Source organism: Aquarana catesbeiana, linkage group LG01, assembly GCF_042186555.1.
Source record: "Aquarana catesbeiana isolate 2022-GZ linkage group LG01, ASM4218655v1, whole genome shotgun sequence".
Lineage (NCBI taxonomy): Eukaryota > Metazoa > Chordata > Amphibia > Anura > Ranidae > Aquarana > Aquarana catesbeiana.
Genome location: NC_133324.1, coordinates 143,377,841 through 143,396,517, shown reverse-complemented (window position 1 = coordinate 143,396,517; position 18,677 = coordinate 143,377,841). Strand labels below are relative to the sequence as shown.

The 18,677-nt window shown below is 45.2% G+C and overlaps 1 protein-coding gene across 7 annotated transcripts in view; it reads left to right on the top strand.

Annotated features, from left to right (window-relative positions):
- Positions 1 to 18,677, top strand: part of LOC141135237 (baculoviral IAP repeat-containing protein 1-like) — a 183,235-nt gene that overhangs the window by 53,151 nt on the left and 111,407 nt on the right. For all 7 annotated transcript variants that reach the window (XM_073624418.1, XM_073624416.1, XM_073624414.1 and 4 more), the window contains one exon: positions 3,775 to 5,922. In XM_073624418.1, the coding sequence (XP_073480519.1) occupies positions 3,775 to 5,922 (2,148 nt within the window). The remainder of the gene's footprint in view (positions 1 to 3,774; positions 5,923 to 18,677) is intronic.

Sequence of the window (18,677 nt, the reverse complement as noted above, 5' to 3'; positions counted from 1 at the left end):
AAAGTAAAATGTACGTCTAGTCAAAAGTACATTTATAAATTTTTGGAAAGAGTGGGAAAGTATTAGAACTCCATTATGGTTTATATGCTGTCTGGGCTCGATTAAAGAGATTACTACTCACTTCCTGTCCTGCTAAGAATGGTTTAGTCAGACAGGAAATAAAGGGAAATCTGTAAGGCCCCTTTCACACTAGGGGCCTGATCGGGTCCGCCTGTCCATTTTTCAGACGGGCCTGACTGGATCCTTCATTCTCCTCTGTAGAGCGGCGGGTGTAAATGGACACGTGTCCTTTTACACCCACCTACATCCAATCCGATCTGCTAAAAACAAATGAATGGGGATCAGTTAACCTCCGTCTGGTTGGATTGGAGGGCAGTCAGGTGTAAACGGACAGGCGGTCCGTTTACATCCGACCACCCACAGAGGAGAGTGGGCTGTGTCTGTGTCCGCTCTCTGCATAACCGGAGTGGCCACAGATCAGTCATCCACCTGCTCAGCGGGGGATCAGCAGACAGATCCCCTTCTGAGCAAGCGGACTCCTGGTGGAGTCCACCCTGCGTGAAAGGAGCCTAGCAAGGACACAGGCAGAAACCTGACTAGCTTTCATATATGTTACTAAAGAAAACATTTTTTATTTCTGTCCTTGTTGCTTTTGGAGAGTTACCCCTTTACTTTCTGTCTTGTAAAATGTGGTCAACGGGACAGAAAATGAGAGGAAACCTCTCTAATGGAGCCCCAAATAGCGGTACAGATCAGAAATGGGTTCTAAACCTTCTGGACTTTACCTAAGACTAAAAAAAAGTTTTGGTTGGACATTCATTTTAGGCTACCCATACCAACCTTTAGTGTAGGTTCCAAATCTTACACTTCTTGACTAAATTGAATGCTGCAACCTTAATAATAAGAGAAGAGTTTTCCTTTGATGTAAAATGGATACTGTTAGGCAAACATATCACTCAAAGTGTATGTCTAGCCAAAATAATTAAAAAAATTTTTTTTTTTAAGATTAAGTAGAGAAGGATCAGAACTAGGGATGAGCTTAAGGTCTAGTCCGAACACAATTTGGCTGCCCGCTGCCCCGCTAGAGGAAAAAAAAAAAAAACACAGCAGACAGCTGATTTAGCTGGTCTCATTGCTTCAGTCCCGAAATGACAGGTCCAACAGATGACAGCTAATATAAACAAAGGGGCTGGGTTTTTCGGGTGATGTCATTACCAAATATATGGACACTGCCATGTTACAGGTTAACACTGTACATTTTTTCTGTGAATGAGTAGGATACTATGAGCCTATACTATACTCATTAACATGTGGGGGGAGGGTAGTATCTGGGTTTTCCCTTGTTGTTAAAGGAACAGATTTCGTTAAACCACTGCCTGCAGACCCTCAAACTACCAGGCCAGGGTTGTGGGCAAGAGGCCCTTTTCCTCATCAGCATGGGGACAAGGTCCTTTTTCACCAACATGGGGACAAGGTCCAGGGGGCCCTCCTCTAAATAGGTACCCTCCCATGTTGAGTGATGTGACTTGGTATGAGTCAGATGGGAGGCATAAGCTCACTCATGTTTCATGCTCAGATAAGGGTCTAATGTGGATTTGGGGAGGGGGGGCCTCGCATTTTTTTTGTGATTTTTGCATAGGGTTCCCCCTTAAAACCCATAATAGACCTAAAGGGTTTGCTATACAATTTGAACAACATTTTTTTTCTTACTTGAGGTCCCCCTTTAGATTCTTTCCAAATGAAATTTTGTACTTTTAGTGACAATGGTTTCACCAAGCAGGAACTGGGAGACAATCTGAAACAATGAAGCAGAAAGAAATACAAAGCTAACACGGGTTCTAGCCTTCCCTTACTCTAGTTAAAAATAATTATTTTTATTTCTGTGGTGTTGTTAGAGATTTTTCCTCTCTTCCTGTCTGGTGAAACTGTTGTCCATATGCTTCTCCATAAGAACATTCTGGGAAATTAACTAAGCTTCCTGCGCCAATAACTACCAGAAGTGGCATGTGCCACATCAACAGAGCTTCAGGTCTAACTGCACCACCTGTGCCAGTGTCTATATCAGAGAAAAATAGAAACTAGCTCAGGTCTGCATCTGTTTCAGTGGCGGCCCATCCATTAAGGGCAAACGGCACCGCCCCCTCTATCACGCCACCCCCCTATATGTATCATGGATAGATTCATGCATAGCATGAATTTATCCATGGCCACTGTGGCCACCCCCTATTCATGCATCTGGCCCCTTTAGGGTCGCTGGGCGAATGAATTACAGTGGCAAGGGGTGTGTTTTGAAGCACCTGATTAGAGCCATAGGCTCTAATAAGCTTCAAAATAGGGTGGACTTGAAATGCAGAGCATTGCGCTCGGAGCCCATGCAGGTGTTTTAGAAAAGCAAATAAATATTCGCTTTTCTAACACTGAACCGCGTCTACGCCAATCAGGAAGCACGGGTCTAATACCCGTCACCTGATTGGCTGAAAGGACAGGCGCTCCTACTGGACGCCTAGCAGGAAGAAAGAAGAGACGCATGGAGGACACAGCTCGCTGCTGCCTGACCCACATGCATAGCATGAATTTATCCATGGCCACTGTGGCCACCCCCTATTCATGCATCTGGCCCCTTTAGGGTCGCTGGGCGAATGAATTACAGTGGCAAGGGGTGTGTTTTGAAGCACCTGATTAGAGCCATAGGCTCTAATAGGCTTCAAAATAGGGTGGACTTGAAATGTAGAGCATTGCGCTCGAAGCCCACACAGGTGTTTTAGAAAAGCAAATAAATATTCGCTTTTCTAACACTGAACCGCCTCTATGCCAATCAGGAAGCACGGGTCTAATACCTGTCACCTGATTGGCTGAAAGGACAGGCGCTCCTACTGGACGCCTAGCAGGAAGAAAGAAGAGACGCATGGAGGACACAGCTCGCTGCTGCCTGACCCACTGCCCATCCCCACAGCTTGCCGCATCACCTGTTGCCTGACCCACCACCGAGATGGGGTAAGTGCAGGTCAGACAGCGAGCGGGCAGGTGGGGGGGAGGGTTACAATGGCTGCATTTGATGGGCACGGCGGCTGCATTTAACTGCATTTAATGGACACAGTGGCTGCATTTGATGAGCACAGTGGCTTCATGTGATGGCTCAGTGAGGCTACAATTGATGTGGTTTTTTTTTTCAGTATTTTTCAGCATTTTTCAGTTTGTTTGCGCCCCCCCCAAAAATTTTGAGCACCAGCCGCCATTGATCTGTTTACCAGAGGAAATATGGCCGTTTCTCAGCAGGCACAACCTTGTGGAAGGGGGGGCAGCCGGGATGGCAGAGAGATTGGAGCATGCTCTCTTTGCTGTGTGCTGTGCCTGCCATGTGGAGCAGCATCTCCATGTTCTAAATTGGAAGAGTTGTACAAGCAATGTGCTTGGACAATTCTTTGTAAATTCCCAACCAAATGTATAACATCAACACATTTTTAAATAATCAACATATGTACAGCAAAAATTAACTGACACACAATGTAGGAGATTTACTAAAACTGGTGCACCTAGAATCTGCTACAACTGTGTACAGTAACCAATCAGCTTCTAACTTCAGCTTGTTCAATTAAGCTTTGACAATAAAACCTAGAAGCTGATTGGTTATTATGCACTGCTGCATCAGATTCTGTGTGTACCAGTTTCAGTAAATCTACACCCCAATATATAACAGTGATCTAATTCTGTGTTAATTATAACAAGGATAACTTATTTTTCTTATTGAAATTGACAGTGCTCTTTTTCTCATAGGAACCACACATAGACAGGCCCCGCTTTTTGAAAAAATTACAGTGTTAAAAAAGAAGCTCATTGAAAAGTGCACTGATGCCACTTTCTATAAAGTATCCCCATTCGAAGATTCCATTTCCATAGATCTGAACTTGCTTTTTGCCGACATATCTATTGTGTTGAAGAACACCAGGAATCAACCAGTGAGACAACTCATTTTACCAGACGTCCTGTCAGAGCTGAAGGACATCACTATGATAGAAGGAGAGGCTGGCAGTGGGAAGACAGCACTGCTCAAGAAAATTGCCATACTCTGGGCCTCGGAGAAATGTCTTACACTCAGCAGGTTCAGCCTTGTTTTTTATATTTCCCTTTCTTGCACTGAGAGCCAACAATCTCTAAGTGACATCATCTGCCAGCAGCTAATTGGATCCATAGAATCTCTCACTGAAGAGATATTGGGTGATATTATAAAGCATTTAATGGACAAAGTACTGTTCCTTCTGGATGACTATGGCATGATGGATTCAACTCCGAGAGCATTAGAGGAACTTTTGTTGAAGAACCCTTGGAACCGAGTGACATTCGCAGTCGCAGTGAACCCTAACAAGTCATGGAAGGTACGACAATATGCAAGTACTATAATGAGTATTGGAAAATTCCCCCTATACAGTACTGTTTATTTAGTGAAGAACCTATTTCCACATGATATTGAGTATGTCAAAGAATTTACAATGAAGCTACAAATTTGTGAAAACCTGACATCAATTTTGCAAACACCTCTAATGATCCTTACTCAGTGTTCTTCACAACATCAAAATCCTAGTGGCAGTACATTTTGTGACACAAATCTTTTTAAAACATACATAAAATATAGCATGCTGAAATTTCCTGCTGAGAGAGAAGAAGTGATGTCACAGATGTCAGCATGTGGAGAATTGGCCCTCAAGGGTCTTTTTCAATCACAATTTCAGTTCACAGACAATGATTTAGGAGCAGCTGGAGTCGATAGTGACAGAGCCATCAAATATGGACTTTTGAGTAAATTCACAGCACAAAGGCTTCAGTCTATCCATAGGTTTTTTGATCCATCTTTCCAGGAATTTCTTGCAGGAAGCAGGCTAAGTGGACTATTAGAATCTGAACAACCAGAAGATCTGAACAAAGGTCTCTACTACCTTCATCAGGTAAATACTTTACTCAAACTTATAGGACCTTACAGCTATTTCATGAAATACGCCGGAAGCATCTCTGCAGTGGCAACTGTGAAGATGTTATCCTTTGTATTTAGACTGTATGACAATCCCGAGGCATTAGATTGCCATTTAGAAAACAGAGAACATTTGAAGCAACATCCGGAGCTTGAAGTGGAAGAGGAGACGTTTATTCTAAGCCTACGCAAACAAAATAAACTAACCACTTCTGTAATATGCATGGATCGACTGGTGACATTTGCTGTTGAAGCAGCTATAGCATGTCAGGGTCTTCCTGACTGTGCTCCTGTGATCATGCAATTTCTTGCTGGGAAAACCGCCACCTTCTCCATAAGATCTCCGTTTAATCTTTCAAGAAGTATCCTGACTTTCATAGAGAAGTTTCCTAAAAGTATTAGTGTACTGAAATCCTTTGATTTTATCATGCACAATTCAAGTGAAGAGTACAGAGGACTAGATGTCTCAAAATTTAAAGGCTTTGCAGCATATGGAGCTCCTACTGTAGAAAGTGACTATTCATCTGCTTATATGTCACTCAATGCTCAAATGCAGTACATTGAAAAGAAAAGGGATGTTACGAAACAATATTTTTCACTCTTCCCCCAAAGAATTGAAATCAGTGATGAAATTATTCGTCCATTTATGGGGCTTGGTAGTCATAAAGTGCCTACATTCAGGTTGATAGCAAATTATATTAACAATGACAACTTTTCTTCAGTTGAATTTCAGAAGCTCCATGTTCTTTTCTCAATGTCTAATCATATTGAGCTCATTTTGGAAAACTGTGGAGATTTTGTGAAGCACATCGGCCCAGCAATTAAGCAGTTCTTGGATTCTTTTAAAGTACTGAGCTTTAAAAACACATATCTGACTGCAGAGGAACAAAATTTGGTACTTCAAATGTCTTCTGTGGAATACTTGGATATTAGAAACTCTGTCAGTTCTTATTATCCTGGTATGGTTGTCTTTTTTTCTCTTTTATTTATAATTACTATTACAAACCTGCATACACATCTTCTGTCCAGATGCTTTGTTAATAACCGATACAGATAGTATTTTTGGCATTTGGTATTGTCAATTTGAGGCAGTTCTCTGTAAAAGGGAGAAGCAGTGGACATACTGGCAACATACAGGAAAGGCAACACAATCAAAGCAGGTTTACAGCAAAGACAAACCATGACATAGAGGAGACAAGGATTAAGTTAACCATAGATAGTAAATGGTGGTCAGATGCAGCAAATTACCCAGCTGTAATGATATTTCATTTCCATGAAATATCCCAGTTTTTTCCATAATTAGTCATGTTGCACAATATGCACTTTTGCATGCTAGACAAAAGACTGAGGGGCAACACTTTGGGGTCAATTCATTAATGTTTACCACATGTGATAAGGGTCTCATGTTACTCATTTGCATAAATTATCGCATGCGGTAATTTAAAATGGAAGTCAATGCAAAAACGAAAATCCCTGCATCTATAGCCACCTACATTCTAACACTAACCTATCTAGCCCTGTAAAGAAAACTCAGTATACATACCTTTTCTGCAGGTGATCCGACCTGTGATCTCCTCCAGTGGCAGAAGCTCTGCTGAGTACACAACCGACAACGGCTGTGAAATGAATGGGAAGTCACGTCACCCATAGAGTTACTATGGGGCTTCCATTGACGGATGTGTCCTCTGCCCCCACCTGCACAGCGAAGCCGCAGCTGACAGTTCAGCGTGGGATCAGAGCTTCTGCTGCAGGAGATCGGGTCGGATCACCTACAGAAAAACTATGCATACTGATTTTTTCTTTTCAGGGCTAGATAGGTTAATGTTAGAATGTTGGTGGCTATAGATGCAGGGATTTTACTTTTTGCATGGACTTCCACTTTAAGTCCAATTCACAAAAAAAAAAAAAAATTAACGAGTATGCGGTATTTACCAGGAAAAGGAAAATGTGCCGTTAATATAGCATAAAAAGCTCTTAAGTCCAATTCACAAACTGACCAGAGAGTAAAAAAGCATGCCATAATTACTACCAGGGTTTTGCTGGCGGTACCACATGCGGTATTTGTCAACCCCCCCCCTCCCCCCAGGGTATTTTTTTACTAATAGCTGGTTGCTAAGAAGCAGGCCGGGAGGATGGCCGCCACGTGCTTAACAACCGATGATTAGTCAGCTGTCAGCAGGCTTCCCCGCTAACAGCTGATTGTAAAAAAAAACGAAAATGAAAAAGTATAAATTAAAAAAAATAAATGGCGTGGGGTCCGGGCGTGCAGCCCCCCTGCCCCAAAGCACCGACGCCCCCATGTTGATGGCACGTGGCCTGGCATGGTTCAGGAGGGGGGCTCTCACTTCCCCCCTTTCCTCTGCATGCTCAGATAAGGGTCTTGTATGGATTTTAATGGGGACGCCACGCCATTTATTTTTTGTTTTTTTAATTTTGGCGTGGGCTTCCCCTTAAAATCTATACCAGTCCGGAAGGGCCTGGTATGGACTGAAGAGGGGGACCCCACGCTGTTTTTTTTTCCACATACTTTTTAACCGGTTCAATACCGGGCAATTTCACCCCCTTCCTTCCCAGGCCAATTTTTAGTTTTCAGCGCTGTCGCACTTTAAACGTCAATTGCGCAGTCGTGCGACGTTGTACCCAAAAGAAATTGACTTCCTTTTTTTCACCACAAATAGAGCTTTTTTTTGGTGGTATTTGATCGCCTCTGCGGTTTTTATTTTTTGCGCTATAAACAAAAGAAGAGCGACAATTTTGAAAAAAACACAATATTTTTTACTGTTTGCTATAATAAATATCCCAATTTTTTTTTTTAAAAAACACATTTTTTCCTCAGTTTTGGCTGATACGTATTCTTCTACATATTTTTGGTAAAAAAAATCGCAATAACCGTATATTGATTGGTTTGCGCAAAAGTTATAGCGTCTACAAAATACAGGATAGATTTATGGCATTTTTTAAAAAAAAAATTTTTTATTTTTTTTAGCGGCGATCGCGATTTTTTTTGGTGACTGCAACATTATGGCGGACACATCGGACACTTTTGACACATTTTTGGGACCAATCACATTTATACAGCGATCAATGCTATAAAATTGCATTGATTACTGTGTAAATGTGACAGGCAGTGAAGGGGTTAACCACTAGGGGGCGGGGAGGGGTTAATATGTTTCCTAGGGAATGATTCTAACTGAAGGGGGAGGAGGGGCACAAGGGGAGGAGACCGATCTGTGTTCCTCCGTTCTGGGAACACAGATCGCTCTCCTCAGAGCTGACAGGCTGTGGATCTGTGTGTTTACACACACAGATCCACATGCCGGCCCGGTTAACGGGCAATCGCGGGTGCCCGGCGGACATCGCGGCCGCCGGGCACACGCACCGGGTCCCGCGGAACGCGGCGCGCGCGCGCTCCCGGCGGCGCACGCGCGCCCCCTAGACGGCCGGGAATCCCAGGACGTCATATGACGTCCACCCAGGATGGGAGATCCCATCTGTGGACGTCATATGACTATGGGCGGGTAGGGAAGTGGTTAATTGTCTGCTTTTTTTTACAATCAGCTGTTAGCAGGGAAGCCCGCAGACAGCTGATGATGGGGCTTCCCGGCCCGCTCCCTAGCAACCAGCTCAATGCAGTAAATCACCGCATTAACCTCCCTGGTGGTTTTCCCGAGTGTGGCTCAGGGTTAAATTTCAGTACCATTAGCCACACTCGGGATTGCATTGCAGGATCCTGGTGCGGTATACTTGCCTTGTCCCCAGGATCCTGCGATGTCCCCCCCGCTGTGTCTGCGCACTCTGTCCTCCGCCCGAAGCCTCTGTGTGCCGGGCTCCGTTCCCTGCGAGCGTCGCGATGCACAGGGGCGATGCACGGGGGCGGAGCCCGGCGGCAAATTCAAAACATTTTTAAATCATAATACATACAGTACACTGTCATCTTACAGATTACATTACTGTATAAAATTATTTCACATCCCTTTTGTCCCTAGTGGTTTGTCCAGTGCCCTACATGCAGTTTTATATTATATATACTGTTCTTTCTGCCTGGAAACTGGAGATTGTCCATAGCAACCAAAAAGTGTCCCTTTACGTCAAAAGTGGTTTTAGACCAGCTAGAAAACAGGGATAGTAAATTAGAACACTTGCAGAATTGATCGATAGTGAATCATGGGGAAATTAATTTTATTATTATTTTATTATTATTTTTTATAATTATTTATATTTATTTATTATATTATAATTTATGATTTTGTGTTTCAAACTTCATCATACCCGGGATTTCTACTAGACTCTTGTTTGGACAGATTTAAGTGTGTTATTGCTAAGAATTACAGGCCTACAATATAAAACGCCAAATTTCTATGCAAAATAATTGTACCGCTTTGATACGCAAATATCTGACATAATCATACCGCCAGGGAGGTTAACTAATGCGGTAATTATCACTAAATCAAACAAATACCACATTCGGTATTTAATTCCAAATTCTTAGTGAATTGAACACGTGCACAATTGTTACCGCATGTGGTATTTTACCGCATATTATTAACCGTTATTTAACTCTTAGTGCATTAACCCCTTTGTCATCTTCCCCATGGATGCTTTTGGATCTTGTCCCTGTACTAACCTAACTGCACCACTCACCTAAAAGAAATAATAGTCTATTGCCTAAAGACATCTAGACAGCTGGTAGACAACTCTTATCCCATTAGAATGCTCTGGTAAAGGAGTCCACTAGCAAAATTGAATTCCTTTTATATAGATACGGATCCCTCTGTAAGAACATTAAGAAATCTGCACATCCCAATTGTTAATTAGAATGAAAAGTGAAAAATCTGTTGCAGCTCTGCATAGAAACCAATCAAGTTCCACTTTTTTGTTTTTTTCAAAGCTTAATTCAGGGGTCTCAAACTTTTTAAACAGGAGGCCGGTTCACTGTCCCTCAGACTGTTGGGGGGGCCGGACTATAGATTGAAAAAAGTATGAATGAATTCCTGTGCATACTGCACATATCTTATTATGCAGAATGCAGGGTTCAGCGGTGCGTTGCACTCAGAATGCAGAGTTCAGGAGTGTGTTGCACTCAGAATGCAGGGATCAGGAGTGCGTTGTGCTTAGAATGCAGGGATCAAGAGTGAGTTAGGCTCAGAACGCAGGGATCAGGAGTGGGTTAGGCTCAGAATGCAGGGATCAGGAGTGAGTTAGGCTCAGAATGCAGGGATCAGGAGTGAGTTAGGCTCAGAATGCAGAGTTCAGCGGTGCGTTGCACTCAGAATGCAGAGTTCAGGAGTGTGTTGCACTCAGAATGCAGGGATCAGGAGTGCGTTGTGCTTAGAATGCAGGGATCAAGAGTGAGTTAGGCTCAGAACGCAGGGATCAGGAGTGGGTTAGGCTCAGAATGCAGGGATCAGGAGTGAGTTAGGCTCAGAATGCAGGGATCAGGAGTGAGTTAGGCTCAGAATGCAGAGTTCAGGAGTGCATGGCATTCAGAATGTAGTGTTTGGGAATGCGTTGCACTCAGAATACAGGGATCAGGTGTGCGTTGTGCTCAGAAAGCAGGGATCAGGTGTGTGTTGCGCTCAGAACGCAGGGATCAGGGGGGTGGATAGTGATGCGAGGGGTGGCAGAGGACACAACTATGCGGCTGGCCCTGCCCATGACAGTGCCCTCTGGCCCCTTCATATCACTCCCCCCCACACACACACATAGTGGTGTCCTCTGCCTCCCTTTCACTTATAACAGTGGCCTCTGCCACCCCCCCCTTTACCCCCCATAGCAGTGTCCTACCAGCCCAAAGCAGAGGGCGCACAGCTCTGGACGGAGGATGAGCGGTGCAGTTCTGGACGAAGGCCGGGAGCGGGAGACGGCAGAGTGATTTTTCATGTTGGCAAGCTGGGGATTGGTTGCCCTGTCAATCATCCAATCACCTGTGGTTTAACATCATAGGTTACTTTGGGCGGCTCCTCCTTGTGTCCTCTGTCCTGGGCTGGGCTGCCTCCTACTCGGCTTGCAGGAATGGGACACATGGTAGGGCCGGCTGTAACGAGCGGGCCGGGCAAATGGCCTTCGCAGGCTGTATCCAGCCTGCGGGCCATAGTTTGAGGACCCCTTACTTGAACAAGCTGAAGTTAGAAGCTGATTGGCTACCATGCAGAGTTACACTAGGTTTTGCACTCTCCAGTTTTAGTAAATCAACCCCAATGTTTTGTTATGTTTTTATTATACAGAATTAAAAAAAAACTCCCAAAACCATAAGACTAGCTTGTACTTATACAGTGTATTACAACCAAAGATTGCCACATATTCTTTACCCCACTATATAAATAATGTTATCATTAGCATCAGAAATTTGTGTTCATACAGCTGATGGGGTCAAGGCTCACTCTACAGGTTTCTCACTGTTAAGATCTGATTCTTCAGGTGTTGTGGCAAGCTTATTACAGTTTTATATACTAGAAGTATAAAAGAATAGCACATTCATAAACATATGAGCAGAAAATACATGTTTATGCATACATATAGAAACTTAGTATAATATTTACATAAATATATGTCACAAACCAGCCCCTAAAAAACGATATGTGAATTGTTTTGTGGGCTGGAGCACAACAAAATGTTGATTTAAAATCTTTTAATTTCACCATTTAACCTTTTTTATTACAATATTGCAGTCAGGTTGCATGATTACGTTTATTTTTATTATTTTTCCAATTAACAGTTTTTTATTGGTTGTCTCAAAAAGGTTAACAGTACACAGATGCAAAGGAGTCAATAAAAGCAAATACAAGAACAAAACATTGCGCAGTATATATGCAGCAGTGTTGGGGGGGTAAACCGTTTGCGTAAGCAATACAAAATATAATCCGACTCCTTTAGCAACATTGCCAGTAGAGCACAACATAATAGACAGTATCTTAGAGCTGATATCACATATAACTGTGCAGAGATAATCTGCGTATCAACAAAAAAAAAAGCAAAAGGAAGGGAAACAGAGGGGAAAAAAGGGAAAAGGGGGGATAAAAAAGATAGAAGAAATAAGATAAAATAGGGCAGTAGATTACCGCTTCGGCTCCTGTACCGGCTCACTGCAAGTCCTCCCAGAGATACCTCTCCCAGACCACATTGTAGTCGTCCAACCTGTCCTGCATTCTGGCCATAATTTTCTCCATGTGTCCCACATCCTTGATCCTGGAGTACAGCGCATCTTGGGATGGGGGTGAATTTTTTTTCCAATTAAGGGCAATTAGGCACTGGGCTGCTGCGAGAATGTGTCTGAGCAATTTCTTACATGGTTTGGCTATTTTTGGTTGGGAGAGGACGAACAAGAAAAATTTAAGCGTCAGAGGTATTGGAACCTTGAAGAGGCGGGTTAGTAATTGTTGGGTTGAACTCCAGAATGGGGCTATGAGAGGACATAAACAATAAATGTGGAAGAGAGAGCCTCTGTCTCGTTGGCAACGCCAACATCGGTCAGAGGTGGAGGGGTAAATTTTATGGAGTACAGCTGGGGTCTGGTACCAAAAGAAGAGAATCTTATACGCGTTTTCTTTATAGAGGGTACATAGGAAACTTTTGGCAGCGTGCCTCCAGACTGCCTGCCATGCCTCCACTGAGAGTTCCTCTCCCAACTCTCTCTCCCAGCGTAGCATGTATGCATGTTTGCCTCTTACTGGTATTGAGTATGCGTTTAGGATCTGATATATGTCTGAGATCAGTCCTCTATGAGTTTGCCCCTCTAGTATAATGCATTCAAATGGAGAGGGTGGGGAGAATTGCAGGTGCGGGGCTATGGTTTGAGCAAAATATCTGATCTGCAAATAACTATAGAACACCTGTTGTGGCAAGTCATGTTTGGTTTGGAGCTCCGAGAATGACAACAGTTTACGGGATCTAGGGTCCACTAAATGGCCAAAATGGAATAAATTTCATGAGGCCCAGGGCCAAGACATCTGGTGGGTTAGGCTTGCTGGTACTTTAGGATTACAGAGAAAGGAGTTCATCAGTGAGCATTCAGATTTAAGCTCTCATTCACGGGATAATTTGCGCCAGAGCTCACGAAGCTGGGACATTGACCCCAATAACCGTCCAGGTTCCACCTCCACATTCGTATTCCATAGAAGGCCGTTTGGATGTATCGGGGCTAGCCAAATTTTTTCTATCTCTGTCCATTTATTGTAGGACCTCTGGGGGAACCACGAGACTATCGCATATAGTTGGGCCGCTTGTCTGAAATAGGTAAAGAAGTTTAGGGAGGATGACCATCTTGACGGACGTGATCCGCCCCAAAAGGGAGATATGATGGATCTTTCAGTTCTGAATGAGCTCCCTAATTGACCGATACAGAGGAGGGAAATTAGCTTGATACAAGGTGCCGAAGGACGGGGTAAGATGGACCCCCGGGTAGTTAATGGAAGCACGTTCCCATCTGTAGGGAAAGCCTGACTGCAGGTGGTTGACCTCTGCCTCCGGAACGTTGATTAGAAGGGCCATAGACTTTGATGCATTCGTTTTTTATAACCCGAGAGTGCCCCATATCTATCTAGTTCGGCATGGAGGTTGGGTAGGGAGACCCTCGGCTAGGTCAGAGTGAGGATAATATCGTCTGCGACTAGAGATATTTTGAATTCCTTCCCCCTAACCAAAATACTCCGAATGTCCGGATTACCCTTAATGGTCGCGGCCAGGGGCTCCACACATAAGGCAAATAGCAGGGGAGGGAGTGGGCAACCCTGGCGGGTACCATTAGCAATTGGGAGAGTGGGCGATGTGGCGAAGGTGGTTTTAACTTGTGAAGTGGGACAGGTGTAAAGGTCCCTTAAATCCCATGTGGCGCAATGTAGCAATCATAAAGGGCCAGCTCAAACGGTCAAAGGCCTTTTCTGCGTCTAGACTCAGGATCAGAGATGTCTCTATTAGCTACGTCAATTAGGTTTATGACTTTTCTCGTATTGTCCCCTGCTTGACGCAGGGGGAAGAAGCCCACCTGATCCTTATGTATCAAGGTGGGGAGTATCACGTTCAAACGGATCTAGAGAATTTTCGTGAATATTTTTAGGTCCGAGTTAAGTAAGGCTATGGGCCTATAGCTAGCACAGGAGGCGGGGTCTTTGTCCGGTTTCAGGATCAGGGATAAGAAGGAACCTTGCATGTCACTCAGGATTGAGGTCTGTTGGAGAAAAGCATTAAACAGTTTGGTCATATGTGGACTCAGGAGGAGGAGGAAGGCTTTATAGTACTCGTACGGCAACCCGTCTGGGCCAGGGGATTTATGAGCCGGTAGGGCTTTTATGGTCTCCTCAAGTTCTTCCGCGGAGATGGGAGCGTTAAACACCTGTAAGTCAGAGTCTTGGAGTCCGGGCAGTCTGGCCTACTCAAGTTACTGAGTCATGCAATCGATCAAGTCAGGCGATGGGGGGTTGCGTGATATCTCCGCTTTGTTGTATAAGTCTGTGTAGAAGTCAGCGAAGGTGTTCGCTATATCCTGAGGGTGGGACAGCAAGTCACCCATTCTGTTCTTGATTTGGTGTGGGATAGAAGTGTGGGTTCGGTCTGCCAGCTTCCTAGCCAGGAGTGATTGTGCCTTATTGCCTTTGTCATAATATAGCTTTTTCAGTCGAATCAGTGCTTTTTTTACCTGGCCCATCGCGAGGTCCCGAAGTGTCATTCGTACATGAACGTTTCGTCTAAGGAGTGACACGGATGGTGTATTTTGGAGTTGAGCTTCGAGGGCCCTCAGCCATTTTTCAGCTAGCAGTCTGGCAGCCTTGGCATCCTTCTTCATGGCTGAAGAGAGGGCAAGACAGCGGCCTCTGAGGACTGCCTTATGGGCAGCCCATAATGTGGAAAGGGAGATGTCCAGGGTGTCATTTTCGACAAAGTACTGTTGCAGGGTGGTTTCCAGTTCCGTTCTAGAGGGAACATGTTGCCGGAGGAAGTCATTCAACCTCCAGTTGTAGGGCCAGCAGAGGGGAGTGCCTAGGTTCAGAGTCAATGTGACAGGGGCATGATCGGACCAGGAGATGGGAAGTATTTGCATGGACTCGGTAATACGCAAAGTGTTGTTTACAAAGAGGTAGTCTATGCGCAAGTGAGTGTGGTGGGGGGCAGAGTAAAAGGTGTGGAGAGAGCCCCTAGGCATCAAAAATAGCATATCTTCTGGTGAGCTGGCGAAATAGCCTTGAGTCCCTAAGGGCTCGGGTTTGCGATGCCTGGGGACTCGCCACAAGGCGGTCGCAAGTTGTGGAGTGAGAGAGATTGAAATCCCCCCTATCACAAGGTAGTTGGGGGATGGGGGATTCCCAGGGCGTCACAGAAGGAATCCAAATCTTCCGGTGTCTGGCATTTAGACTGAAGGGGTATCCCCATCTATAGATAATGTACTTTCTTAATCGTACATCACGGGACACAGAGCCATAGTAGTTACTATGTGGGTTATATAGGCCACCTTTAGGTGATAGACACCAGCACACCGTAAACAGGAAGTTCAACTCCCTATATAACCCCTCCCCCGACAGGGAGTACCTCAGTTTTTTCGCCAGTGTCTTAGGTGTTGGTCACGAGTAAAGATGTGCTGTGCTGAGCTCCGCTGGAATATTCCTTGCTGAGGCAAGCCATGCAACTGGATCCATTCAAAGTGTCTCTTCCTGGTCAAATTGAATGGTACCTCGTGTCTGAAGAAATGAGGTTTTACCTGTAACGCTTCTCTTTTTTAGAGAGCTGGACCCCAGGATCCAGTATTTGGTTTTTTTCAGCCATATTCCTGGCGGGGTGCTTTTTACAGGCCCAGGGCTGTGGATCCCCCGATGAAAAGGGGGCCCCTGTCCCTGAAGGTTTTTTAACGGAGCCCACCATGAGCGATGAAGATTTGGTCTGCTTTACCACAGAACCCTGCAGCTGGATAAGGTAAGGGAGATTCCTAAGGAATTTTTCTAATTCTTGTGGGTTTTTTTTCCTTTAAATAAATGTTTGCTATGCCTATAGTCACCACCGGGGGGCTGTCAAAAGCACGTACCTGTTCCATGCTGGTCTGTCTTGCTTTGTGTCACAAGTTGTACGCTTCCTTCGAGCCCAAGCTCCAGGTAAAATGTAGGAAAGGGTTTTTTTTCTGTTTAGGAATGTCCCTCCACAGCTTCTCCTCCCGGTTAGAGGCCATGGGGCGGTCGGCGGTATGCCACACCGATGCCGCTGCCATTACGGCGGCTCTCCATCCACCTGCTCTCCTCTCTCCTCCGCCCAAGCCCCCCCTCCACGTGCGATCCGGTTGGATCGGAGCCCCCGCTCGTGCAGGAAAGCAGTCTATTTTTTTAAAAAAGATGAGGAGGGGCGGAAGGGGTGGTCGGAGGAGGGGGGGCGGAGCATTAGCGCGGAGTCGGCGTGGTTCAACGCCCACAAGCCTGGGCCATGCTTAGCTATAAAGGTGCGCTTTTTGCAGGTGCACACAGGTAAAGGAGGGGCACAGAGCAGATGGATTGCATGTGAGAGTGGTTGACACAGGCATTCCCAGGCGCATTTACTTCAGACTGGGCCCTGATAGCAGCGGCAGTTGCTGAACTATATTGCTCAGCAGTGGGTGCATTTCTGGTAGTACCTCTGCATTTGTGCTTAGCACTATGGGCAGAAGGGGAGGTACAAATACCCTAAAAATAGGGGCTCAAAGGGATCTCCCTCAGGCTCTGAGGACCCTCCCTCTGCAACGCCATCTGCCCCTGAAAAACCTGGGGAGGCTGGTCAGAGTGAGCCATTGGGTTTGTCAGGGGTTGCAACTGCTTCTGGCATTTCAGCCCCTGTGTATATTACTCGGGGGGGGGGGGGGGTTTCCTCAGCCATGAGTGAATTAGAGGAAAGATTAGTGACCTTAATCGCATCTTCACAAGTAGAAGAAAACGCATTAAGGATCCTTCTATCACCCAGGAACCTCAAACAGAGAAACTCTGGGAGAAGGGAGATGATCCCCCTCAGGGGACCGGGAAGAGACTGATGACTCCTCTTCTCAGGAATCAAGTGGGGAAGGACCTCTTCAGCCTCACAGGCTGAGGAATTGCGGACCATTTCAGGAATATCTTACTGAAATGGTCCGCTCCACATTTAAGTTACCCATAACTGAGTCAGTTAAAAAGCCCACTTCTGGTTTGGGTTCACTGAAGCCTCCTCAAGCTGTGCATGCCTTTCCTGTTCATTCATTGCTGGGAAAGCTTATTTATTCTGAGTGGGATCACCCAGATAAGCATTCTTTCCCTCCTAAAAAAGTTTTCAACACTTTATCCTATGGAGGAAAAAATTTACTAAGAGGTTGAGTATACAATTGATGCTGCTATTTCCTCGGTAAATTAAAATTTGACTTGTCCGGTTGACAGTGCTCAAATGCTTAGGAATCCATCTGATGAAAAACTGGAATTCCTGTTAAAAAATATTTTCTCCTTGGCAGGTTCAGCAGCTCCACCTGCAGTGGCGGCAATTGGGGTATGTCAGTCCCGGAGAGACCATTTGAGACAGGTGCTCAAGGTTTTCCCTGAACAGCTAGCCCAGGATTTAGCCAAGCTGCCAGGGGCTTGGTATTTTGCAATTGACGCAATCAGAGATTCTATTTTGCAAACCTCTCGCTTTACGCTTAGCGCATATCCGTAGAATGTTATGGTTGAAAAGTGGTCAGCCGAAGCGCCATGCGAAGCTCCTGGCTGTTTTTTTTCTTTCCGCGGTGAAAGGATGTTGGGGATGGGAAAAGGTACCCTTCTGCCAGTTAAGAAAAGGAGTAAAACGTCCCTCATTTGAATGGGCTCTTTTCTCCAGTGCCAGGGGCGTCTGCCTTCAGGCAGTCGCGATGGCCTCCACCCTCAGGTTCAAGAGGACCTCAGGGTCAACCCCGGGGACAAAAGAAGCCCTGGGGGGGGGGAACCTACAAAACAGAAAGCTAAAGCCTCTTATGAAGGGGCGCCCCCGCTCACTCGAGTGGGGGGGGGGAGACTTCTGCAGTTCTCAAGGATCTGGCAGGAGGAGTTTCGGATGGTCTCCATAATGGCTCTAGGCTACAAACTAGAGTTCAGAGATTTCCCGTCTCCTCAGGGCAAAGGTCCATAGATCCAGAGAAAAAGAAGTCTGCTTTTTCAAGCATTAGTCAGACTTTTGTCTCAAAAAGGGTCATGGTGGTCCCTCAATGGAGCAGGGGTTGGGATTTTTTCAAACCTTTTCACGGTGCCAAAGACCAAATGGGGATGTCAGACCCATGCTAGATCTCAAGGATCTAAACCGGTTCCTGAAATATCCACTTTTTCCACGTGGAATCAATCTAATCTGTTGTCTCCATCCTATAAGGCCAGGAAACGATGTTGGCGTGTGTTCGGAGCGTAAAGAGCACAGAGGGTGATGGCCTGCGTCTGCCAGAAACCTTGGAGAATGACAAAATGTCCTTGCGGATCAAGGTAAGTGGTGATGCAAGTAAAGGGTAAAGTAAAGTTCCCTTTTTAATGAGTATGGCGACACCTTCTCTCTTAAGCGGGTTAAAGGTCTGATAAACTTGGGGACAGTGTCTGGAAGCGAATGTGAAGGAGTCCCCCTTGTTAAAATGCGTTTCCTGCACCACAATAATGTCTGCCCTCGACTGTTTGAACTCTCGGAGCGCCAAATGTCTGTTCTTGTTAGAATTGAGGCCGTGGATGTTTAGTGACATTATCCTAGCCATTGTTAAAGGTGGGGTGAGCTACAGAGATACTTAGCTGAATCA